At 43.4% G+C, this 26,374-nt stretch overlaps 2 protein-coding genes across 3 annotated transcripts in view; one reads left to right on the forward strand and one right to left on the reverse strand.

Moving 5' to 3' along the window:
• The window catches only part of HTT (huntingtin), a 101,513-nt gene extending 100,730 nt beyond the window's left edge, over nt 1–783 (reverse strand). The window contains exon 1 of one of the 2 annotated variants that reach the window (XM_083757275.1): nt 194–783. In XM_083757275.1, coding sequence (XP_083613401.1) covers nt 194–372 — 179 coding nt within the window. In that variant the 5' untranslated portion in view covers nt 373–783. The remainder of the gene's footprint in view (nt 1–193) is intronic. The other variant, XM_083757274.1, reaches the window with a different exon arrangement.
• Nucleotides 784–2,513: 1,730 nt separating this feature from the next.
• Nucleotides 2,514–25,427, forward strand: NOP14 (NOP14 nucleolar protein). The gene is made up of 18 exons (XM_083698223.1): nt 2,514–2,834; nt 5,248–5,382; nt 7,452–7,593; nt 8,433–8,575; nt 8,808–8,942; nt 10,527–10,649; nt 11,708–11,836; nt 12,707–12,989; nt 13,946–14,076; nt 14,207–14,292; nt 15,962–16,097; nt 16,888–16,989; nt 19,113–19,266; nt 19,466–19,622; nt 20,712–20,859; nt 22,540–22,655; nt 23,985–24,140; nt 25,290–25,427. The coding sequence occupies exons 1-18, from the start codon at nt 2,628–2,630 to the stop codon at nt 25,381–25,383; spliced, it is 2,577 nt and encodes an 858-aa protein (XP_083554349.1). The 5' UTR covers nt 2,514–2,627; the 3' UTR covers nt 25,384–25,427.
• The last annotated feature ends 947 nt before the right edge of the window (nt 25,428–26,374 follow it).

A 26,374-nucleotide genomic window follows, 5' to 3' on the forward strand; every position in this document is an offset into this window, starting at 1 on the left:
TTTCCGCGATGTAGCTGCCGTGCTTTGCTCCTTCCAGGCTACACTAGCCTGCGGGGACACGGATGACGTCCAAGAGCAAACGGCGCTCCGGCGTCCACCGCTCCCACCGGACCACCTCCCCGCCTCTCCCGAGCGCGGGCCCCGCGGCCGCTTTCTTGCCCCCTGCCCGCTCCAGCCTCCCTTCACAACTCACGGTCTGTGAGGCGGCTCCCCGGGGGCGGCGCCGGCGACCGTGGCGGCGGCTGAGGCGGCGGGTGGTGCCGTGCCTGGTGCTGCTGCTGCTGCTGCCGCCGCCGAGGCAGCGGGGCCCTGTTGCTGCTGGAAGGAGCGGAGGGACTCGAAGGCCTTCATCAGCTTCTCCATGGTGGCCATGCCCCCCCCTCGCCCTCACAGAGGCGCGCGCGCGCGGAGGGAAGAGCCAAAGCCGAGTCCGGCTGCTGGCCGGCCGGCCGACCAAACTCCCTCGCCCGCCCTCGGGGGACTGGGCCCCGCAAGAGCCGTCGCGGCCAGCCGTTCACAGCGCCAGAGCAGGCTAGAGGCGGGAGACGGTGCGCTCAGCCCGCCACCGACGCGCCGGCGCCATCTTGAGAGCCTCCCATCATCCCCGGCGGCGGCGGCGGCGGCGGCGGCGGCGCGGAACCTCCTCGCTCGGCGATCCCGGCACAAGCGCTGACAGCTTCCGGTTCCCCAGGCGAGCCCACCGCCCCGCCTCCCTGGATGGACAGCCGAAGCCACCAATTGGAGCAGGGGTGGGGAAAGGGATCGCCGCGCCCACTTCCTGCTCAAGCTCCAAGGAGGCGTTTCGCCAGTCTGCGGGGAGGAAATCGGCGAGGGCCAATCGCAAAAGAGAGCGGGACCGAAGGTCCTCCCACTTCTAACTGGGCAGCGCAGAGACCCCGCCCCGCTTTCTGTCCAGCCGCCTCGCGAGCGCGGCGTTGTTGCTTCGAAGGCAGTTCCAGCTCGCCCGGCAGAGGGCGCTCCTCTCTCGCGGGCTCAGTGAAATAGTGAAATAAATAATTTCCGCAAGAGTTCCGGATGGCGTTGGCTTCCGGCCAATTGAGGGACATAAAGTAACATAATAAAAAAGAACTATTTATACTATTAAAATTAATCACAATCAACATTGATCAGAATCAGCATTTCGAACAAAATAAACTAATAAATAAGTGTTAGGCGAGACAGACCACCAACACAATAAACATAAGGAGACTAATTGGATTTTACCAGAAATGAAACTGTAAAGTAAGAAAGGGAACCATATTTACAACGTAGAAAATATATAATTGTGGAGTTGGAAGGGTCATCTAGTGCAGCACCTTGCAATGGAGGAATAACTTTTGTTTTGACATTTATTGTTCCAAAAAGGTATAGCTAATATCAATTTTTCAACAAGTATGTTGGCTTATTTTTTTAGAGAAGCTGTTTTAAAAAGTAAGCTGGTTTCACGAATAATCCAACGTCCCGGAGTCTTTTTGGCAAACTGAAAGTGTTGGGGTTTTGAAGAGCTTCGCAATATGTGCTGCTGCAGGAACAAATAGTCTCTTTCTAACTCAAACCTTATTTCGCCTGAAAATGTTCGTTTTCTTTTCTAAGCTTTTAAACATTTGAAAGAGCAACGTGCCAGCACAAGGGCTTCAGTCTACACGGGAGGCTTTTTAAAGCTAGAAATTCCAACCGGCTTCAGTTCCACCTGCTAACCTGCAATAGTAAAAGTTTTGCGCGGCTTGTCACAGTCATCTCATTCGCAACTTGCAAATGCACTGTCTGAGCAAAGATGGAAAGGATTTGCTGAAATAACTAATTGAACTAGAATACAAAAAAGGGAGGTGTGAGGAGGTCAGGGAAACAAGTAAATGAAAGATATGACACGGAAAGATTGTCTTGTTTTTAATTGTTTTTATTTTTTCTGTATTTTCTGTTTTCTTCTTTTTTCTTCTTTGTAACTTTTTTGAAACTTTAATAAATATTATTTCCAAAAAAAAAAACACCAACAAATGCACTGTCTGTATTTTTACTAGTATGCTTTTTAAAAAAAAGACATTGGAAGCAAAAAAAAACGTGCTGGAAATCCTCTCTTTGCTACTTTCTCCGCTTCTGCGTAAACGCGTCGCTAGTTCCAACCTCCTCATGGTGAATGAAACCGGCCAAGACTAAGCGAAGAGGGCTGCGCAGGCCCTTTATTTATAGCCCAGGTGCGGACGCACGTGACGCCAGCCGACGCAGTTGGCCCCGCCCTCAGGGCGGCCCCCCACAACAGCCCCGCTGCGATTGGTCCATTTACAGGCCGGTGACGATCCTCCCAGCGCCGCCGCGGGATTCCGCAGGCGGGACAGTGCCAGGCCTAACTCCGCCCGCCAGCAGGGGGCGAGCGGAGTCCCGAAACGCCGTCGCGGAGAATGAAGCCGTAAAGACGCCCTTGCGCGAGGCATTCTGGGATGCGCCCTTCCTTTCCGTAAGCGGCTCCGACTCTACGGTCCGTTTCCGCCGGAAGAGAGAGATCTCGCGACAACTAGAGAGCGAGAGTTGCCGCGCGGAGGCTCACGTGCGACCCGCGACGTGAGCTGCCGGCTTCCGGGGCTGGTGGAGTCGAGTGAGCTCCGCCGGCGGGAGAGAACTGCGGGAGCGCCATGGGCAAAGCGGGCAAGCGGAAGGGGGCCGGTGGTGGCGCCGCGGTGAGGCGGGCTCAGGGCCTCCCCGCCGCCTCCGCCGCCCCCTCGGTGTCGAGCAACCCCTTCGAGGTGAAGGTCAACAGGCAGAAGTTCCACATCCTGGGCAGGAAGACGAGGCACGACGTGGGGCTGCCGGGCGTCACGCGCTCCAAGGCCCACAGGAAGGTGAGCCCTTGGCTGCCGCCGGAGAAACGGGGCTCCTCTTGTCGTGACTACGATGATGATTATTTATTATTTGTAGGAATAAATAATAAATAATCATCATCGTTATTTATTGATTATTACAAACATTGCCACAGGTGTGCTTGTGGCTGATTGGTTGATACAAACACAAAGCAACTTGTTGCTGATTGGTTAACATATGTACAAGGCGGGAATTACGTATAGATATTAATCCCCAATAGATTAAAGGCTGGGAAACGGAGCTGGAACTAGACAGGCATGAAACCTCCTAATGAAATTATAACTAAAGATTGATATAGCATGACTAAAACAATTACTAATGATTGATCATAATATGAAAGAATATAATAATCAAGTTCCGTAGATGTGGTCAGCTATGCATTGAGAACAGGTCATCATGAACTTAAGATGAACTGAGCAATGAGGGAATGTCTTAGTATTTGGAACAGGTTTGTACAGTGTGTGCAGAAGCAGAGAAAAGATTATAAGCGAGACTTCCCAGAATGCCAGAGAAAAGAAGCAATACTTCCCCCAGAATGCCACAGTTATGTGCAGAAAGAGAACTTCCCTTTAATTATTAAATCTGTTTGTCGCTTTATTTTAGCCGTTGCAGCCCGAAGCGACTGACAAACAAAAAAAAACCCCACAGAGATAGGTTAAGACCGGGGTGGGAGAAAGAGAACATGGAAGATAAACCACCCACTTCTAAAAGGCCACTATAATCGGCCTAAGGCCTCCTTATAGAGAAATATTTTCGCCAGGCACCTAAAGGGTGAAGATCCTACCTGGGAAGGGCTTTCCACAAACTGGGAGCCACCACAGAAAAGGCCCGCTGTCGTGCTGCCACATTCCAGACCTCTGGTGGAGGAGGCTTATGGAGAAAGGCAGATGGTGTGCAGAGGCGGTCCTGAGCATGTGCCTCACAGCACAATAAAACTTGCCAACCCAATAAAGCAAATCAACTAGTAAGGCCACAGCGAATTGTATTCGGAACCCACTAGGTATGCTGTAAAATAGTGTATGTTTCACATTGTGCCTCTTCATAATGTTAGTACTTCGATACACACCTTTGCCTTCTGCCGTTCCACAATTCACAGCACGTTCAAAGTGGCTTTCAACTTGAAAAAATACATAGTTACAAATATCGCAAAGGTAAGCATAAGCATAAATAAAATAATAAAATAGCTAAATTGTTCAATTTCAAAATAATATCTAAGAGATACAAAAGTAATACCACTAGCAGCAACAAAACTCCTAAACAACAGCCCAGCCTCAAAAGTGTTCAGCAGCCTCATTTTTCATAACTGGTCAGGGAGGGAGCTTCCAGGTAGTACTTCCACATAGACTGCACTCACCTAAAAGATCACATGCAGTTAGATGGCAAGAGACACAGACTGGAGTCTGTGCTGGCTAGGAATGCATCAGGTGTAGATCGTGCTCTTGCTAAATGCCTACTAGGAAATGGGGCCAGACAGTTTTGCAACTTTCCATGAGATACAAATCTTTCAAAGGCAGCTTACAAATGGCATTAAATTAATTTTAGCAAACGCTATCAATAATATTGGCATGCTAAAAAAACCCATCATGACCTTTGCCATAAGGCAGTTGGTGAAAGAAAGGTGAGGGGGGGGGTTGGGGGAAGCCTAGCTAAAGCAGGCTTTGTAGTAGTCTTCATCTGCCTTCCCTATCCTGGAATCCTTTTCAGAGGACAGTTGGTAGAAAGTGACCTGGCGGGCAGATGGGGATGTCTAAAAGCAAATTCATATGAGCTAAAGGTAAGAATAGCTCATGTGTAATATTTCCTAACTAGGTAAAGGTAAAGGGACCCCTGACCATTAGGTCCAGTCGTGGCCGACTCTGGGGTTGCCGTGCTCATCTCGCTTTACTGGCCAAGGGAGCCGGCATACAGCTTCCGGGTCATGTGGCCAGCATGACAGCCGTTTCTGGCAAACCAGAGCAGTGCACGGAAACTGTTTGCCTTCCCGCCAGAGCAGTACCTATTTATCTACTTGCACTTTGACGTGCTTTTGAACTGCTAGGTTGGCAGGAGCAGGGACTGAGCAACGGGAGCTCACCCCGTCACGGGGATTCAAACCGCCAACCTTCTGATTGGCAAGTCCTAGGCTCTGTAGTTTAACCCACAGTGCCACCCGCGTCCCTGTTTCCTAACTATGCATCACCTAATTTTGTGTCTTGGTCAAGAGGATAATTCAGGCTGGGGGGAAAGGATATGAGAACTAAAAACCAGCAGGTGAGCAGCTAAAAAGCCAAAAAAACATTGGTAACATTGTAAATTAATAACATTGTTTGTAACATGTTTGGCTATTGCTTATTGGTGCCCTGTTTGAGTAATATTTGTTTCTGCCTTAATATATTGTGGTATTTTGCTTTTCAGCGTATTCAGACTTTGCAGAAAGAATACAAAGAAAAGGAGAAATCCAATGTCTTTAAAGACAAACGTTTTGGGGAATATGATACCAAAATAAGTCCAGAAGAAAAAATGATGAAGAGGTTTGCTTTGGAACAACAGGTAATAATGAAAATAATTTAAGAAAGTGACATAGCAACTCTTTAGAAGTTTCCTGTTCTCTTAGAAATAAATATTAAATTGAACAAACATTTGAGCTGTATTTTTATAAAGTAATAGAATATGCAAAGTTGAAGATAAGTTCTACCTTAATTCCACATTTTACTAAGATCAGTTTTTTCCACTTCTCCAAGAGGTTTGTAGGTCCCTTTCTCTCTTACCAAACAGAATTTCCAGTAACTTTAAACTGTGATCCTATGCACAGTTAATTGAAAGTAACTCTCATTGTTCTAAAATATATTTACTTCCAACTAATGCATACGAGTTGCCTGTTATCAGCATGTTGGAGAGTTGATGCTAAACCATTTTGGCAGTGTTATATCTGCTTTTATAAATTGTTTGGGATTATAAGCAATTGTTCACCAACTCCAAAATACAGTGGTACCTCAGGTTACATATAATTCAGGTTACAGACTCCACTAACCCAGAAATAGTGCTTCAGGTTAAGAACTTTGCTTCAGGATGAGAACAGAAATCGGCCTCTGGTGGCGCGGCAGCAGCAGTAGGCCCCATTAGCTAAAATTGTGCTTCAGGTTACGAACAGTTTCAGGTTAAGTACGGACCTCTGGAACGAATTAAGTACTTAACCCGAGGTACCACTGTGTATTTTAAGGGCGGTGTTGAAAAATAGGCTGTTAGTTTAGCACGCAAGGCCAACTGGTCGTTACTTCTATCATGTGAGAAGGGCAGCATGAGCAAGGTGATAATGAAGACAACATGGAGTAGGTGGGGGATTGGTAGGCAGAGTAACGTATATAGAAGAAGAGGAAGGAAGAAACAAGGGAAGAGTTGGAAGCTGGCACATGGCTCTTGGTGTTCAGGTAGACAATGGTTAAGCCATCTGAAAGTTTGCTTTCTCTGCAGCAATGTGGTTTTATCATTTATTCATTCTGCAGAATTTTGTTGGGTCTATCTAGCAAATGCCATATGTAAATTAGACATCTAAGTCACTTGAAAAACTTACAATGTGTATGTGAATAAGAGTTAAGAGAACTACAGAGCAGAGATTAAGTGACCAGCATGAAGGAAGAGACAGTGTTTCCTGCTGAGGGAAAGGATAATAGGAAAAGCAGAAGTTACAAACTTTGAAATATTGCTTTTGGTCCTAAGGTGTATGATGAAATATAAATGTGTTTGACTGCATACTTTCAGAACATGGGTTTGAGCTTTGCTTGTTTTCACTGTGGATAAACAACTCACAGTTGCACAGCTATAAAACAAATATCTGATCGAAAAGTGTGTTTTATGAATTGAGTTATTGGGCCATTTTACAAGGATCATTATTGTTGTTATAGTTATACAAAAAAGAAAAGCATCATTTCCACAAAATCATATTTCAGTTAAATAATGAATATGATCTTACATCATTGTTAAATTTGGTCCCCCCTCCACACACACACACCCAAAAAAGTTGCCTGTCTCTCCAAAACCTGTTTTCATAGACTCCATTGTCCCTCAGTCATAGTGCATTTATATGTAATTACCATATCCCAGATTCTGTAAAGCCATTCAGAGAGGAGGAAATATCCCATCGCCTATACAGTCATACCTCAAGTTGAATGTGCTTCGGTTTGAGCTCGTTCGAGTTGCGCTCCGCGGCAACCTGGAAGTAACAGAGCACGTTACTTCTGGGTTTCGCTGCTCGCACATATGCAGACGCTCAAAATGACGTCACGCGCAGAAGTGGCGAAACGCAATGCGCCGTCACGTCTTGCGTTCCGTTCGGGATGCAAACGGGGCTCTGGAACGGATCCCATTTGCATCCCATGGTACCACTGTATGTTGACTTTGACATTTTAGCTGCAGTCAGGAATGTACTTTTCTACATTTACTCTCTACACACCCTTCTAAATAGAAAGCTACTTTCTATTGATTCCAGGCTTTACCCAGAAGTTTAAGCTTCTTTGCTTAACCAAAGTATAGGCACAATATCTCTATGTCTTGACAATGTGAATAGGAATTAACATTTTACCAAAGATCACAAAAAACATTTCTGCTTTGTTTTGTTACAGAAAAATTATGAAAAGAAAAATATATATAATCTCAATGATGATGAAGATTTAACCCACTATGGCCATTCTCTAGCGGACATTGAAAAATGTAATGATACTATTGATAGTGACAGTGACACTGAAGAAAGAGGAATACTCTCAGGTAAGAAGAGTCAAAAAGGTAGAGTGGTACATACGTCCTACTATACGGCAATTATGTGTTACATAAGGCACCACATTTTCTATTTATTGCAATGGTGGAGTTTTTCAGATGCAAGTAGCTACAGTTATCTGAAAGTGTGATGAAACATGAAACTAAAATTTGGCACATGTTCTAATTTTATACCCATACAATCATGCCTTGGCTCCCGAATGCCTTGGGAGTCAAACATTCCGGCTCCCAAATGGTTGAAAACCGGGAGTGTTCCAGTTTTCAAACTTTTTTTGGAAGCCGGGCTTCCGCAGCTTCTGATTGGCTGCAGGAGCTTCCTGCAGGCAATCAGAAGCCACGCTTTGGAAGTTGAACATTTCGGAAGTCGGAATGGATTCTGTTCAACTTCCGAGGTACGACTGTATTTAAAACTCTACTTTCAGAAGTTAAAATTATAGTGTGATACTTTGAGTAGATCCATTGAAACCAATAGGCTTTAAGTCCATTGATTTCAGTGGGTCTACTTTGACTAGGAGTAATGATAGCTATGATTTAAAATGTGCTGTTTATTTCATTTAACACAGTCTCTAGAGTTGGAGAAATGTTTTGACATGCCACCCCTAGAGAGGCCATGTAAAACTCCTCAGTGTTTCCTGGGACACAGAAAAAAAGATCCTTTGGTTCTTAACAAACATTGCTGGCTTGGTTGGTACTTTTGCAGTGGAATTCTAACCATGTTTGCTCAGATGTAAGCACTATTGAATTCAGTAGAGCTGCTTCTCCAATAAATGGGGTTAGGACTGAAGCCACATTTGACCTTTTCCTAAGCAGCTTAATTCTTTCATCTCTAGCGGAATTAACAGCTGCTCACTTTGGAGGTGGTGGACTTCTCTGTAAGAAAGCCACCACAGGGAAGGAAAGCGAAGAAGATAAAAAACCTAAGTCACGGAAGGAGCTCATTGAAGAAATGATAGCAAAATCCAAACTGGAAAAGGTAAACTCTGGGTTTCTTGTACTAAATTTGAATTCCTTTGAAATTAAAAAATGAAATAAAACAAACCATGTTAACCAATATTTGCCATTTTCTGTGAGATACAGTGTTCACTTTGGTTCTGTTTTGGCTGTGTGCAATTTCAGTTTCTCTTTGTTTTCAAGAGAGGAGTTTGCACATTAAAGGCTAGTTGCATGATAGACCATTTCCCACAATTGTTCTTCTTTCTGTTTAGAGGGAGCGGCAAACGCAGAGGGAAAATACGTTGGAGCTTACAGAAAAACTCAACAGTGATTGGAAGGAGGTTCAAGCCTTTCTGTTCCACAAGACCCCCAAGTCGGAGAGACAAAATCAAGAGGAAAAGCTCAAGGTAAGCCTTACTTTACTTGCTATCCAGTTTTACTTCAAATAGTATTCTGCCTGTTAGTGGTACAAATTCCTGTATGGAATTAAAGAGAAAAACTGAAAACTTTGTGAATTTTATTGATGTTCTCTTAGCGTGCTTCCCTGCTCTTAACGTCCTGTGCATTTAGGTGATAGTCTAGATTCTTCTTTGCCACATCCTCCTCTCTCCAGACTCCGTAAATCTGGACAGAAGTGGATCTCCCTTATTTATCTAAAGCATTTTTACTCTTATTCAGTCAAAAATTATAAATTATATGGCTGATTTTTTAAAAGACAGTCTCTGCCCTCAGGATTACAATCTAAAAGACACACACAATATTGCATACAAAGGGAGGAGAAAAAAGAAATAAACTTGGGCACCAGTTCTTAAAGCTAGTTCTTAAATAACCAACTGGTATGGAAACAGTTCAAGTAGCTTGATGGAATGGCAGTTGTAGGTGACAGTAGATGGATAGTCGGAGGCATCTGGTGTGTCAGCTAGTGGAATAGCCCACACTCCCTTCTCTGAAATTCCAAGTGTTAAGCTTGAAGGCATCCAGCCTGTTACAGATAAAGTCAAGTGTTTGTTCTTCTGTCCTTCAAAAGTGAAGAGAGCAGGCCACCAACTTGTTCACTCTTGTAGATGATTCTCAACTGTTTCAGTGGTGGATGTGTATGTAGGTAAACTTGCAATCCGATCCGCACCTAGTAAGTCCCATTGGACACAAAGAGGTTTACTTCCACGTAGACATGTATTGGATTCCATTGTAAACTAATGAGGTTTTCATGAGCCCTGTCTGGGTCTAGGCAGTTATTTGCAGTGTCAGGTGTACACTGCCTTAGATTCCATGACAGAAGATAGGTGGGAATTAAGTGTAAGAAAATTTGTAATGTTGTTATAATGCTTCCTGGTTTGGGAGTTACTTAAAATAGATGTTAATGAAATACTTAAAGGTTTTTAATGCAAACTTTTATGCCAAAGAAATGGAAGTTGCTCCCAGTTCCATTCACCACACAGAGAAAGGTTCAAATAGTTTACTGTTGCAGAAGATAAGGCTCAGGAAACCAGTTCTGGACATAGATATATACAGCTTGTAGGCTTTATATATACAGATATATGCAAGTACAGAATTAACACTGGACAAAAGTAACATTGACTAATAGACTAATTGCAGACTAACAGTTGGACACCTGAAACCATTGAATTAGCAGACACAACATTAATCACAGATAGTTGTTGCCCGGGGTATTAATGTAGCAACTGGCTTGGCTGACCATGCACCTTGAATTAGCTCATCCATGGGGTAGTTTACACTCATAAAGGAAATTAACCCCTTCTCACGTCCAGTTTCTTCAACACGCTGTTGGGGCTGCATGCCTCTGAAGTTGGGGAGAGCACTGCTTCACTTGGGTCCTGCTTGTGAGTTTCCCACATGTATCTGGTTGGTCACTGTGAGAACATGCTGCTGGACTAGATGGGACTTTGGCCTGAACCAGCAGGGCTACTCTTAGGTTCCTATTGTAGAGCACAGGACAATGACTGTTACTGTTTGTGATTTCTCCCCCACAGCCTGATGAATATGATATGATAGTTCGGGAGCTTGGGTTTGAGATGAAGGCACAACCCTCTGGTAGGATGAAAACAGAAGAAGAATTAGCAAAGGAAGAACAAAAGAGACTTCTCCAATTAGAGGTATGATGTTTGTGTATTGTGTTCCACATAATAATAAACTGTTTTCAGTGACTGTGAATATACAAGATGCCATAAATATCCATGAAATATTTTTACTTGGAATAGCTGAAGGACTTTCTCCTACCATATATACCTGCCCAGACCTGGAGAATGCAGTCCCTTCTCTGGGTCCCCCTGCCAGCTGAGGCTGGGCAAGTAACCACTAAACACTTCCAGGCCTCTTAATTCTAGCTTCATTTTTGGTTAGACACTAACTTGGTTTTGCCCCTTTGCTGCTTCTTGAGTTAGTTTTTCCATAGATTTTAGGCATTTTAACACTGTTTTGTTTTGTTTTATTCTGAGTCCTGAGTCCAGAGTGCTATGGTGTTTTAGAGTGTTGGATTTAGACTCCAGGTTGACCTTAAACCAGTCTAACCTACATCTTAACCACAGGATGGTTATAAGGATAAAATTGAGGTATTCTGTCCTGAACAGTTTACACAAGATATAAATGTAACCAACAGATTATACATGTTTTATGTTAAATTTGATTCGTGTAGATCTTAATTTATTGGAATAATCGGTTCCAACCTGGCCAAGTTTGTCTGAAAGGCTCTTTCCCCAAACTCTGCCCATCAGCTGATGTTCCTAGCGTATATCATCTGATGGAGGACTAGTGAAGGCTCTTCTGCCAGCTTGGTCCCTGCTGGTGAAGCAGACTCCTGCAGCCAGGAGGAGTGAACCTGCTGGGTGCTGCTTCTCCAGTGTGTTCCTGACGAAGCAGTTTCATCACCACACCCTGCTGGACAATTTTGACAGGTGGATGGGGATTGTCCACCTGTCAATGACCTGGCATTGTCATGACATTAGAAGCTTGACAGACAGGTTGCTCCATAGAGTGGGGAGAGATAAAAATCTGGCTCACTGTACCAATATTGTTCCCCATCACTGACAAATATAAATGCCTCCATGATTCATTGAATGCTTGCACCCTTGTAGCAGAATTTTATCATACCTTCTGTGATAAAAAATCAGACTAGCCGTTAATGTTACTGTTCTCAACATATTGTACATTGCAGACTGACAGATTACGTCGAATGTGTGGAGATGAGCCTGAGAAAGAAAAGAAACCCAAGCACATATCAGCTGACGATTTGGCAGATGGATTCCTCCTTGATAAAGATGACAGGCGTATGCTTGCTTATAAGGTACATGTTTTTTCGTTGAGTTTTTAAAGAAGCTGAAACAAAAAGATCACAATCCAGCCATGCCAACCTGGGGAGCAAATTGCAGAGGCCTCAGGGGACATAAATTACTTTGAAGACTAGGTATGTAACATTGCTGACACGTGAATTTAAATCCCTTGTAGTTGTACAGCTGGTCATGGTGGTGCCCTGGGAAGACTTGCTTTCTCCCTCAGCCTGACACCCTGTATCTTGGATCCATCCCATTAAGTAATACTCCCAGTGGGAGTCATACAGAGATGGTCTGACCAGAGATGGTCTGCGGCTCAAGAGGAATGGAGCCATTGTTTCTTTTGGGGTAGTGCTCTGTTACACCCTAGCAGCTGGACTACTGAATGGAAGCAATAGGGAGAACTGAGAAGTTGTTTTGCTGTCAATTTTTTCCTAGTTCATCAGAGTGGTCCTGGACCTGCCCTTTTTGCTATGGACACTTCCTTTGTTGTTGGCTGTACTTTCTTTAGCTATGTCAATTGCAACTGCTTCTAGGGAGAGAATAAGTGGGGAGGCATTTTCTGAGCCATACTCTTTGCGAGGTTTTTCTTCTCAAAGGCCTCCCTCCCAATATTTTGCAAGGAGATCATCCCCCGAGTCTCCACCAGTCAAACAAGTAGAGGAGACTTCACTGAGAAGCAAACTCTGCTCTAATGCCACTGACTCTATATGTATATATATATATGCATTTAGCAAACTGCTGCCTTTTTTTATATATATTTCAAGGCTTTTATATGTTATTTTCTCTTTTAAGGTTTTATTTCCATAATGCCTAATAAAGGTTTGATAAAGTAAGCCTAAAGATTCCGCTGATTAATATATATATCTCAACCTATTAAATAGGATGGCAAGCTGAATATTGACGATGATAAAGACGATGAAGAGAGCGTGGCGAGAGAAGATGGCAGCAGTGATGGAGAGGAGAGTGATGAAGACGCTGCGACGGGTGCTGATGATATTGACAGCCCCTCTGATGTTGAAACTGAAGAGGAGGTCATGGAGGTAGCCATTGCTGGTGAAGAGCAGAAAAGGGGAAGGAGGGAAGGAAGCAAGAATGAGTTGCATATGAAGAAGCAAGATGCCAAAAGAGAAGCTGCAAAACTGGAGGTGCCATATTTGTTTGCTGGTAGGAAGAAAAACACCTTTATTCAAATTGCATTATATACTTTCTGTAGGAAAGCACTGCTCCTTATTCACTGGTAGAAAATAGTGTGGTCTGCTTTTCAGGAAGAAGAGCATCTAAAACATGATAAAATAATCTCTTGAAAGTTCAAATCTTAAACAGCATTTACATTGCTGCCTTCTGGTTTAACCACAAAACATGGGGAAAATGTGGAATTTGGCTTATTAGATGCCTGAGAAAGAGGAGGAACAGTGGAACTTGTGTCAGAATCGGAGGAAACACCAGGGGCAGGACTACAAAAGTGAGCTAACTACCACCTTCTGATTACTAAAGCCATCTCTGCACTAGGCTTGTGCTCTCCTGAACCACACCCAGTTGAGTAAACCTCAAAGGGTGTTTCTGTTCTCCCCACAGCCCCACACATTCAGCCTGATGCTCTCTGAGTGGGTGGCACTTTTCACAAGCAAAAAATTGAGTGGTAGTGCTCTGAGCTCCTAAAGCCTAAAACAGTTTTTTATGCATGTTATTAAAATTCCTAAAGTGATTGGATATTGCAGTTGCGTCACTTAATTTCCAACATTCTCCTGCATAAAGATGATGATGCCATATTAAAACAATCTGGTCAGGGGGGAAAGCAGATGCAGCATCACGGAAAGACTTGGAGGTAGCTGCCCTGGCCTTCAGGGTCACCTCTGTTTCTTCGGTTTTAGCCAGAGCCAGCCTATTACGGCTCTAGGGGTTGTCACACCTTACTAAGCTGTCCAGAGAACAGGAATTCCTGAAAGTTGCTGCTCTGGATCCCCTATTCTTTAGATTCAGGGCAAAGGCAACTATTGTGGCAGCTTGCTAAAGGACACATTTTAGTCTTCGTTTTGTAATCATAGTGCCATTTTTCTATGGCATAATGTTTGCGCTTTGTTTTGTGTAAGATAGCTATACGTTTTTCATTTTTACAATAGCTCCAGAATCTTATGAGCAACTTAAAGCTGAATTGTTGGGGAGAACGACAGAAGAACAACTGCTTGTAATTGAACGGATTCGGAAGTCTAATCACCCAAGCCTTGCAGTGGGAAACAAAGCAAAGTTAGAGGTATGTTTTTGTGATCAAGTACATTATTCACACATCAACATGGCGGGGGGGGGGGAGTTTTTGCTAATTGAAGGGAACAAAGTACTTTGCATCCCAAAGTTCATTTACTTTTAAAAAACTTATCCTGTAGAAACTGTTTGAATTCCTTCTGGAGTATGTTGGGGAGCTGGCGCGTCAGACACCTCCAGAACTGAAAACTGTTGATAAGTTGGTAATGTAAGTATATTATATTTTTATTTCAATGTAAATTGTCTCCAGCACACATAAATTTTATTGTATTTGATGCTCTTTTTGCTGACACAATTTCACTCCCTGTGCTCTGCTTAGCTGTACCAGACCTAAGGTTAGTTTCAGCCAGTTTGTCAACTAGTTTTTAATTTTGGTTTAAAAGATAGGCATGGCTTGCAGCTGTGCAGATGTAATGCTCTCTGTGTTAGGCTATCCCTCAGCTTGGCCCAAGAACTGCAGCCAATGTAAAATTCGGCTGTTTGACTGTTCACTGAGGCAGAATATTGCCATCATGTTACCCTGCTGTTGGGGACGCAGGTGGCGCTGTGGGTTAAAGCCTCAGCGCCTAGGACTTGCCGATCAAAAGGTTGGCGGTTCGAATCCCTGCGGCGGGGTGCGCTCCCGCTGCTCGGTCCCAGCGCCTGCCAACCTAGCAGTTCGAAAGCACCTCCGGGTGCAAGTAGATAAATAGGGACCGCTTACCAGCGGGAAGGTAAACGGCGTTTCCGTGTGCAGCTCTGGCTCGCCAGAGCAGCGATGTCACGCTGGCCACGTGACCCGGAAGTGTCTCCGGACAGCGCTGGCCCCTGGCCTCTTGAGTGAGATGGGCGCACAACCCCAGAGTCTGTCAAGACTGGCCCGTACGGGCAGGGGTACCTTTACCTTTACCTTTTACCCTGCTGTTGAGAATAATGCATTGGCTGCCAGTAGGCTACCAGGCTATGTTCAAGGTGCTGAAACTAGTATACAAAGTCCTAGGCAGCTCAGGACCAGAATCCCTAAAAGTCACCCTTTATATGTCCATCTGATCACTGACTGGTCAGTGTAGCAGCTACCTAGACATTTGAAATGAAATTTGCAATCGTTTTATTGCCACCCTGGGTGCCATAGGAAGAAAGGACAGGATAGAAATAGAATAAATAAATTATGCGAGCGGAGACTATGGTTCCTGGCTGCTACTGGAAGCACTCCTCTCCCCCTGCTCCACTCCAAAAAGTAAAAATCTGAACAGACAAAGGAACTCCCATACCTCACTGTAATGTGTCATGCCTTTTTGATCTGTAATACTGACCTATGAGGTATTGATGCCCATGTTTTGACAGGTGGGAAATTGTCCCATTTTCAGACTCTTCTAGTGATAAAGTGCTGTAAACTATGAATATGTCTTTTTTCTAAGTCACTGAGAAATATCTTAACAATTTTGTAGTACACAGTCTCTAGTTTTATGAAGAAAGACCTATAAATACCTAGTTCTAAGTTTTTTTGAATAAGATGTTTACCAGCTTAGAGCTTTAGCTCATAGATGTCAACTTTTCCATTTTCTTGCAAGGAATCCTATTAGGAATAAGGGAATTTCCCTTTTAAAAAAAGAGAAACGTTGACAGCTGTGCTCTAGCTCACCAGGAGGTAGGCAATTGTGATACACCTGCCAGTCAGTGAGGTCCAAATGTCCTATACCAGGATTAATAGGTTTGATGAGTTTTAGATGTCCGTTGAGTTCAGCTCATTGACGGTCAATATCATCAACTATGGTATTCTTCTGGATAAGCTGCCTGGGTAGAAATTGGGTGTATTGTTTCAGCTGTTCATTCTTCTTTTGGAATTAAAAGGCCATTAAAAATTGTCCTTAAATCTGACTTGATCTTCTTGTTAACAGGCCCTTGTATGATCTTTGCCAAATGTTCCCTAAAGCTGCAAGTAATCATGTTAAACTTGTCCTTCAAGATGCTACTCATGACATGGAAGAAATTCTAGCAGTGAAAGGTCATGCGGCATTTCCGGGGTTAGATATGGTACTTACTTATTTCTTTATTGCATTTATAGAAAATCTTTCTGCCAATGCACTCAATACAGCTTTTGGTTGAAAATATGTGTGCTGTGGCTGTCTGTTTGGAACACAGAGCAGGAGCCACCTTGTAAGTTAGTGAAAAAGATACACTAACATTTTTTTTGGAGGTCCTACCTGAAATATTAAAAGCCTGGTGGAATGGCCACCGGGGGAACTGTTCTGCCAGATTATAGCTGGGCCATGCCTGACTGTCTCACAGTTCCTTCTGACTGAGGAAAGTAGAATGGAGACATGCACAAATTTTATTTGTGAACAGCCCTGAGATCTAGAAGCTGCATACAAATTTAAGAAATAATTTTAAAAAATAGTGGTTTCTTAAAAGAAGTTGACTTATTTTACTGTAATGTGCATAAACATATGGATGTTGTATGGTATAGCGTCTATAGCACATTTACTTGAATGTCCAGTGACTTCAAATGAGCTTAACCCTTATGCACCATGAAACTTGGGGACATGACAGCTGCTTCTGAGCAACTAGGTCTTGTGGCATTTTAGCAATTTATGAAACTGGAACTGCAGGGAGCAGATGTGGAAAACGATTGTTTCACTTTGGCCATTTCCTTTCTGCATGGTTATATGGCTGCAGCAATAGGGCACCGGAAGCCACAAAAACAGCTCAAGCTCCTTGCTGCAAGGGCCATGCGAAATGGGGCATTAACATCCCCTTAGACAGCTTACTGAGCAGTTGGTAATGTAATTTACCACTGTTACTGACTGAATATTTTTCCTTTCAGCTTATATATTTGAAAATTATTGCAGTACTTTTCCCAACCTCTGATTTCTGGCATCCGGTGGTAACACCGTCTTTGGTTTATATGAGCCAGCTACTCACAAAGGTATGTCTGCAATGTTGTTAATGACACAGGTCTTTCTATAATAACCTTGTTCAAATTTGTAAAGATTTCCATTGAAACTGCAGTTAGGCAGCTAAAAGAAGATGGATCCACTTGACTCTATGCAAAGTTACCATCTTTGCAAATGCACTTGACTATATACAGAGACCATCTGCCTAAAGTTCTTATATCATTCCTTCCTCTTGGGGGACATAATTTGAGGCTGAACTTCCCTGAACACCGTAAGACCTTTCTACTACCTGGGTTTAGTGGTCATAGTGGAAAATGGGATGAATGGTGCAGGGATTGTAATTTTGTGCAGAGCTGAACCTGTTCTGAGATAGGTAAATGAGCAAGTGCAGAATGGCAAATTATAATAACTTTGTAGCTACCTCTCTGCATAGTTTTAGGGCCTCAAGTCAGAATGTGTGCATATGTATGGGGAAAGAGACCACTACAATGCAGGATTGTTCCAACCAAGAATGGGGAGTTAAATCAATTTCTAGCATTTTTAGCATATGTGTGCCCCTTTATAAAAAAAAAACCAAGGTGCATTCTCGCTACCAGCCCAACTCAGCCAGAAGATCTTCAGACAAATGCAGATCTCGCTTTCCAGGGCTCTTATGCCAGACCTGTAGTGTTGCTGTCACAGATCATTCAAGTCCATTCTGCTGAGGTTACACACGTTCTTTTCGATAGCCACATCACCACATAATCAAGTATTAGGGCTTGATTGCCAAGAGTTACTCGATTGCACGTTCTGTACTCTCTGTCTAAAGCTGTGGTGTACTGCCTCATCTTCCTTCATAACTTTCCAAGGCTGCAAAATTGCCTTCCTCTTGTACATGTATGGGCAGTGAGCCGCATATAAGTGCACCACAGCCTGTTCCTCTTCCAGGTCCAAAAGGACCCACGTGTTGGCGATCGCACATTGGATGCAGCTAAAATGGTCGCCTCCTGTACAGGAATTGTAGACCGCCTTTTGGCAAGGAGTTTCCACCCAGCTGTCAATTCCAAGTTACATGTGAAAGCAGTCTTGGCTTCTAGTAGAACATGGAACTTTTATTTTGTAAAGGTGGACATTAATACGGTCCAACAAGAGTTGGGAGACATTTTATAATTTAATGGTTTTCAACTTTCTCTTCTGTTCAGGGCTTCATTTCCTCGGTGTTGATGTGTCAAGCTGCAAGGTGGAGATAGAGAGGGCCCAGTGCTGGGTGGAGCCATCTCCCCTTTCTCTTTCTGCCAACCACCTTCTCTTTCACTCTTCCCTCTGTATGAAATGACTGCAAGGCAGTGGGATTCATTATTTGTTTTTCTGTTCCTCCATATCCCTCTCTTGCTGTGTAAGATTCTCTTCACTACTCCCCTTCTGAGGCTTTTCACCCTTCCATCCCCGTTCTGCTTGGTGAAACTAAAAACATTCCCTGACCTTCAATCATACTTTGCCCTCTTCTTCCCTGCCAACACTCCCCCCCCCCCAAAAAAAAACCCTGTGATGGTCTCTTCAATAGACAGGCAAAGAAGGGGCTGGGTGCTCAGTCCCTCCTCCAGCAGTCTGCTGCACTTCCATGCTGGCTTTGGAGGAAGATTAGCCCCTCTCTCTGCAGCCAACACAGACACCGAGGGAGTTCCCAGAGGAGGAACTCTTCCTCCCTCCTCCTCTTGAATGAAGTGAAGCACCTTGCGCTCCTAGCAGCCAGCTCAAACACCAGAGGCTGGGACTTCCCGACATCAGTCTTAATACATTGCAGTGGGTTCCAAAACTTTTTCATTGATTGCTTCTTAACCTCCAGGAAGGCAAGGAATCAAAGCACATTCAAAGAAATGTATTAAAGCAATGAAAAGTAACTTTTATAGGTACAGTGCTACCTCTTCTTGCATTCACCTCTGGTTACGTATCCTTTGGGATACGTATGTGGCAAACCCGGAAGTATTTTTCCAGGTTTTGCCGCATGCGCAGAAGCAGCACCTCCGGTTGTGAATTCCTCAGGATGCAACCGGAACTCCAGAACGAATCCTGTTCACAACTGGAGATACCACTGTACTGATAACCTGCTAATTGAGACTAATTAGAATAGTTGGTTTTCTGTGTTTAATAATTACGTGTGCTATTTTTTCTTTAGTGCACAGTAACAACAGTGCAAGATGTTGTTAAAGGATTGTTCGTGTGCTGTCTCTTCCTAGAATATATATCCTTATCTCGAAGATTCATCCCAGAACTTGTCAATTTTCTCCTGGGAGTTCTTTACATGGCTATGCCAAACAAAGAAGTTCAAGGTATGGTTACTGGGGAGAATAGGCATATATGTTCTCTCTCCCCCCCCTCTCCCCCCCCCACTTCTGAGTCTAGTTGGTTTAGTGCATCAGAAAATGTTTAGAATTCTGTGATTCTGTCTCTTACTATTTTGAAATTTACCATACCGTAAGATATTGAGCAATATTAAAACTAATCTCTGAGTGTGTTCTTCTCTTCCAGGTTATACCTTGGTACATCCTTTTGCGTCACTAGGAAAACGCTCAGACTTGCTTGTTGTCACTGACAAAGCAGATGCAGATACCTGGGAAAAACAACATCTTCCACTCCATATTATAACTAGATCTAAAGACGACAGAACAGGCATGAATCATCTGCGGTATGCTAGAATGTGTTTAGAATGTGTTCCTGCTGATATAGATCCAGTGCATAAATACTTAGTATGAAAGAAGTGTCTTTTGTGTGCCTTAGCAACAGACACAGAATCATATTGTGGGCAAAATATTTCACCTTGCCTTTAGGAAATTTGTTAGTGGTAGCTGACTAAACTACTATGAAGCACTCCACTATCAAGCAAATCAGAAGAAATAGTCTCTAGTCTTCAGTGACTAGAGAATGCAGCCTTGCAGCGGTTAGAGAGTAAAAGCTGTCTGCAGATGAATCCTTGCTGCTGCAGGAAAGCTCTAGGTGTGCTCCGGACAGCTTCAGTCCTATTGTTCACAGACACATATGTGTTTGAAGGAAATGTGGGGCAGAAAGTTCCATGGGGACATCCCTTGGGGATGATGTGTGCAGACCCAGAAATAGGGCTGCAGGGTGCTACTTAGAGGAATCTCTTTCTCATTGCTTAGTGCCCTCAGGTGTGATGAGGAACAACCACCACACGTAATTTCTTCTTCCTGCTGACCTCAGCCTTCCCGTGATAATGATGTAGAAGATGTAAACTTTGATAGCAAGGGGCAAGCAGTTCTACACTAATGCTTAGAGTCCCCAAGACCCAGGGAGGTTGAGTGAAATGTAATGTGATAATAGTGTAAATAGACCTGATAAAGCATGGAGTTTGTATGTAAGGGCTTACTGGCACAAGCGCACTGCAAGATTGTGGGCCAGTCACTACCTTTTAGCATGCCCTCAGAGGGCATGCATGCCCAACAGGGCTGCAGAACAGAAATCTAAAAGTAGCAATGTGCATTTTTGTCTCTCCTTACCAGTCAGACAGCTCTGAGCACTTCCAAGACTTTACAATGGGTTGGGGAAACCGTCAACAGAACTGCTTTGCACACCAGCATTGTGGAGTGCGAGAAAATGCTTCACTTTGGGAACATTCGCCTGTAATTGTGCTATGGCTTTTCTCAGCTAATTGTGGGGCAAAAGTAGATATTTCAACTGTTCCAAATTCTTCATTAAAATTGCAATGCCAGTTTTGTCATTTAAGCTGTTGATATGACAACTACCAATTGTTTTACAGGTTATCATGCTTAGACCTGTGCCTGGACCTGGTTAAGAGATGCGCAGTTACATATGGATCACTTCCATCATTCAGTGAAATAATGCAGCCCATCCAACTGCTGCTTAGGACACACATGCCAATGATTAGGTACCCTCACCACCTGCAGGTAAAACATGCTGCCGCCTCACTGAGTTTCAGTCTGTGAAGCATTTCACCCAATAGAAACCTTTGTGGTACCTTTGCAGATTGTACACAGAGTCCTTTCATTTGCTAGACATCTCAGAAATTGTCAGTGTGAAAAGGCAAACTGCTTGACAGAATTTCTGAGAGCAAGTGGCCAAACTAATAATCAAAGTGGGCTTTTTATTAGCAGCTTTGGAATTTGGAGGGGCGGTTCTGTGCAACTCCTTCATTCCATAGCTGCTGATTGAACTACAATCAGTTAACTTGTCTAATCCTCTTTAAAGCGTCTGAGCTATTGACCATCACTGCACTGTGTGGCAAAGATTTCCATTGGTCAATTATGTGTTGTGTAAAGGATTTTATATTGTCTGCCCTGAATTTTGTCAGTCAATTTCATTGTGTGACCCCAGGCTCTTGTATTATGAGAGGGGAAAATACTTTCTCCACACCATATATAATTTCTATGAATCTCCCTCCCCTTTAGTTCTCTCCCTATTAGCAAAAAGCTCCAAACTCTTTAGCCTGCCCTTTTGAGAGGTGGCATTCCATCTTCTGGACTACCTTGTTGCCCTTTCCTATGCTTTTCCACCTCTGATACAATGCCCTTTTAGAGGTGGGATAATCAGAACTGTGCGTGGTATTTCAAATGCATCACACCACAGATGAATGTAAAATCAGTATGATGAAAAGGCAAATACCGTGCTAGGAATTTGTTAATTTGCATACTAAGTTACCTTTCTTATGGAGCTATCTTCCACAATCGAAAGGTATTTCCTATTGAGTCACTGACAATTTGGATGGACTTGCACTGTTGGAAAGTTAGCCTTTTGACCCAGTCTGTAGCACTTTGCACATATTTATACTGAACTACATTTGCCGGGTTGTTGCCAATTCTCACAGTTTGGAGAGATCTGCTTTCAGGTCTTTGCAGTCAACTTGGATTTTCACATTTTGGATCAATTAGGTGCCATCTACAAACTTGGCTGCTTCATTGACTGCCTGACACCAGCTTGTGTATGAACCATCAGTACAGTGGTACCTCGCAAGACGAAAAGAATCTGTCCCGCGAGTCTCTTCGTCTTGCGGTTTTTTCGTCTTGCGAAGCAAGCCCATTAGCGGATTAGCGCTATTAGCGGCTTAGCGGATCAGCTGATAAGCGGCTTAGCGGATCAGCTGATAAGCGGCTTAGCGGCTTAGAAAAGGGGGGGAGGGGGGAAAAACCCGCAGGAACTCGCAAGACATTTTTGTCTTGCGAAGCAAGCCCATAGGAAATTCATTTTGTGAAGCACCTCCAAAACGGAAAACCCTTTCGTCTAGCGGGGCACCACTGTATTACTCCAGTACAGACCCCAACTGCCTGCCTGCTTCCATTGCAAGAACTGTTTGCTCCTACCCTCCGCTTCCAGTTCCTTAGCTGGTTGTTGATCCCTAAAAGGACCTATCCTCTTATTTCATGACTGCTAAGTTCACATGGGCATCTTTTGTTGGAAGACTTTATCAAAAACTTTTTTGAAAGCGGCAGGCAAATTCAGATACAATTTCACTAACACTTTTTCTTAGTATATGTTAACTACATTAAGTTAACTATATTACAGCTGTATCTGTGTATTTGTTTTGTTGCATTTTATTCAACTGCCTTTTTAAAGCAGAGTTTCATTTTCAGGAGCTGTTTGACAGTGTTCTGAAACAGCTGGAGAGCAAAGGGCAACGTTGTCCCTTGGTGTGTGAAAAGAAAAAGCCAGTGCCTTTGAAGCTGTTCACACCCAAAATAGTGAAAGTGTGAGTATCTCTAGCTCTGGAAGAAATACGGCTGAGGGTCATGTACGGAGATTGCCTGTGTTGAAAATAAAATTTGACACTTTGCATCCATGACAAACCCTGTTCAACAACTGAAGTTGAATCGATAGCTCTGCTTAATGCACATAATTGCTTGGTGTTTACTGCCCCATGTGAAATTAATTCAGGTAATGAGACTAGGAAGAAAAGCTAAAGACATATAGCTAAGGTCCAATGGTTTCATCCTATCCTGAATCATTAATGTTTGAACTGGGAACCATGTGGCTGGTAGTAATTATTTTGCTTTGGGTAGCATGAGAATTAACCTCATATTTTGCCTTCCCGCATGGTTTCTCGTGCTTTCAAAACTGCCAGTGTGGTATGTGATCTAGCCATAGAGCAGCCTCAGTCAAAGTGCTTAATCAGTCTACCTTAAACCTACCTGAGGTGTGCAAAAAACCTAGGGGGGCTTCTGGTAGATATGCACCTATGTATACCAGAGACTTAATTTGAGGGTTAGTACACTAGATGCTAGGGACGCGGGTGGCGCTGTGGGTAAAACCTCAGCGCCTAGGACTTGCTGATCATAAGGTCAGCAGTTCGAATCCCCGCGACGGTGTGAGCTCCCGTCGTTCGGTCCCAGCTCCTGCCAACCTAGCAGTTCGAAAGCACCCCTAAGTGCAAGTAGATAAATAGGTAACCGCTTTATAGCAGGAAGGTAAATGGCGTTTCCGTGTGCTGCGCTGGTGCTGGCTCGCCAGCTGCAGCTTTGTCACGCTGGCCACGTGACCCGGAAGTGTCTTCGGATGGTGCCGGCTCACGGCCTATAGAGCGAGATGAGCACGCAACCCTAGAGTCGGACACGACTGGCCCGTACCAGCAGGGGTACCTTTACCTTTACACTAGATCCTACTAAAACAGTGCTATGTAAGGAAAGGGAATTGCAAAGCATTGTGACTTAACTTCTGCTGCTACTGTGAAACACCAGTTTATTTCTGTAACTTTATTTTAATGCCTTTAATTTACTGGCTTGTAAAAGGCATTTTTAGAGGCTGCACCACCTATTTGCACAACAATTTTGTTAATAGCTGGAAGAAGCTACATAAATTAAAAATAACATTCATATATAATGTGGAAATATTTCTGCTGTTTTTTAACTTCACATATTCTAAACCATATAAAAGTGGATCAGATTTTTATGCTATGAAATTAATTTGCCGTGGCAACGATGCCCTCAATATGTGTGCAGTGTTGGTGATCCTGATGCAAAAAAGAGTTCCAGTTAAGTCCAGCAGAAAAGTGTGTTTGAGATAATGTACTTTATAATTTCAGCCTGGAATTTGGAAGAAAACAAGAAAGCAATAAGAAAGAGCAGGAAAGAAAACGGCTAATTCATAAGCACAAACGTGAATTTAAGGGAGCTGTTCGTGAGATCCGCAAAGATAACCAATTCCTTGCTAGAATGCAGCTTGCAGAAACCATGGAAAGGTAATGCATATATTCTTTTAATTCCATTTGGTTTAAATTTGTTATCCTTGAGATAACTAAGAGAGATAGCAGTAAGATGATCTATTGCAATGGTTTTAATGTAGAAATACACCAGATTTCAGATGAAATCAAACCCTTCATTAGATGGTCTGTATGTTTTATAGTGCAAGATACAAAATATAAATAGGGCATTCAGATAATGCACTATTTATATTTTTCCAGCAATCGCTAACTCACAAGAAAGTAACAGACTGCACTAATCCTCATATCTAACATGCAGTCTGCAGTGTTCTATTCATTCCCAAAAACATTTTTGAAAGTTGCAGTTTCATCTTACAACTAGGACTGATGTCAGAAAGAGTGATTGGAAAGATATAGTCTTCCACAAGTGAATCTTTTCATTGTTGTTTCTCAAGACTTTAGGTAGTTTGTCCTCTTTCTACTCAAGCATTAGAATAATGCAGGTGGCATATGAGGCTTCTTCCTATTCTGAATCCAGGCTGTTCACCATGGCAGAGGAAGATACAGTGGTGCCCCGTAAGACGAACGCCTCGCAAGACAGAAAACCCGCTAGACGAAAGGGTTTTCCGTTTTGGAGGCGCTTCGCAAAACGAATTTCCCTATGGGCTTGCTTCGCAAGACGAAAATGTCTTGCGAGTTCCTGCGGGTTTTTTCCCCTTTCCCCCCCTTTTCCTAAGCCGCTAAGCCGCTTATCAGCTGATCCGCTGATAAGCCGCTTAACAGCTTATCGCTAAAAGCCGCTAAACCGCTAATAGCGCTAATCCGCTAAGCTGTCAATGGGCTTGCTTCGCAAGACGAAAAAACCGCTATGCGAAGAGCCTCACGGAACGGATTAATTTCGTCTTGCGAGGCACCACTGTACATGCACTCAGCCGTTGAAGAGCATGGTTTGATCTCTGTCAGGGATTTGTTTCCATGTCTTTGAATTCTGAAAACATGAGGTCATTTGAAAACCAGAAATGTTAGGTGGTCTGGAGAAAAAACCATTTGGTTCTCATAAATTTTGAAAGGTGGAGGTGATTGGTGCAGATTTCTTCAGTTAAAACTGTATCAGAGGTTGTATATATCTTTCAAACCTTCATTGGCCGGGTAGTTCCAAAATAAAAGTAATTTCATTTTCATTTTCAGGGATTCAGAAAGAAAAAGAAAAGTGAAACAACTCTTCAGGAGTCTTGCTCAGCAGGAAGGAGACTGGAAGGCAATGAAAAGAAAAAAGTTTTAAATAAACAGTTTTATATTGTACAGAAGGAAACTAGAGATATATTACATTTTGTGTTGTGCATCTTATGTGTGGGTATATTACTAAGAGGGGGGAAACACAAACTGCACAGGTAGGCATTTCCTTATAAAGGAATGTTCACGTTGAAAAAATGTATACCAAATACTGACAGATGTTTATTTAGAAAAAGAACGTGACTTTGGAAGAAGGTATTTGAAAGAAATGTGGAAGATAACCAAACAGGAAATGCAATGTTCTCCTCAATTGGCACTGTTTGTAGATGAGCAGCAAAACCACAGGATATCACTGGAGGGGGTTTTCCTGGGGCAGCAATTGATTATTGGTGTCAGAAGGTACGGTGTCTGGAACTCATAATTCACTATTGTTTGCCAACAAAATTTGACATGCAGTTGGCAATTCACTTTCTTTATAATATGCTCAAGAATAATGTGATACGTTTGTATCCTGTCCTGTGTTTGTGAATATGAATCTATGCATAGATGCATAAAATCCCATAAACACACATACAAAAGAGAGACAATTCAACTCCATCAGACCTAAGCAGCTCTGAAATAACGGTATTTTTTCCATAACACGTGGAACATTTATCCTGGCACTGCAAGCAAGTAGCACACTGGCCTCTGAAGTAATTGGGAATCATTGTAGGCCTTTCCCTTCTAAGCAAGCTCTTGCTAATTAAAACCAAGTAAGTACTGCATATATACTGGCAGTATCCAAGGTTGTGGGACGCAGGTGGCGCTGTGGGTAAAACCTCAGCGCCTAGGGCTTGCCGATCGAAAGGTCGGCGGTTCGAATCCCTGCGGCGGGTTGCGCTCCCGTCGTTCGGTCCCAGCGCCTGCCAACCTAGCAGTTCGAAAGCACCCCTGGGTGCAAGTAGATAAATAGGGACCGCTTACTAGCGGGAAGGTAAACGGCGTTTCCGTGTGCAGCTCTGGCTCGCCAGATGCAGCGATGTCACGCTGGCCACGTGACC

The sequence above is a fragment of the Podarcis gaigeae genome, assembly GCF_964106915.1.
Source record: "Podarcis gaigeae genome assembly, chromosome: 9".
Classification (NCBI taxonomy): Eukaryota; Metazoa; Chordata; class Lepidosauria; order Squamata; family Lacertidae; genus Podarcis; species Podarcis gaigeae.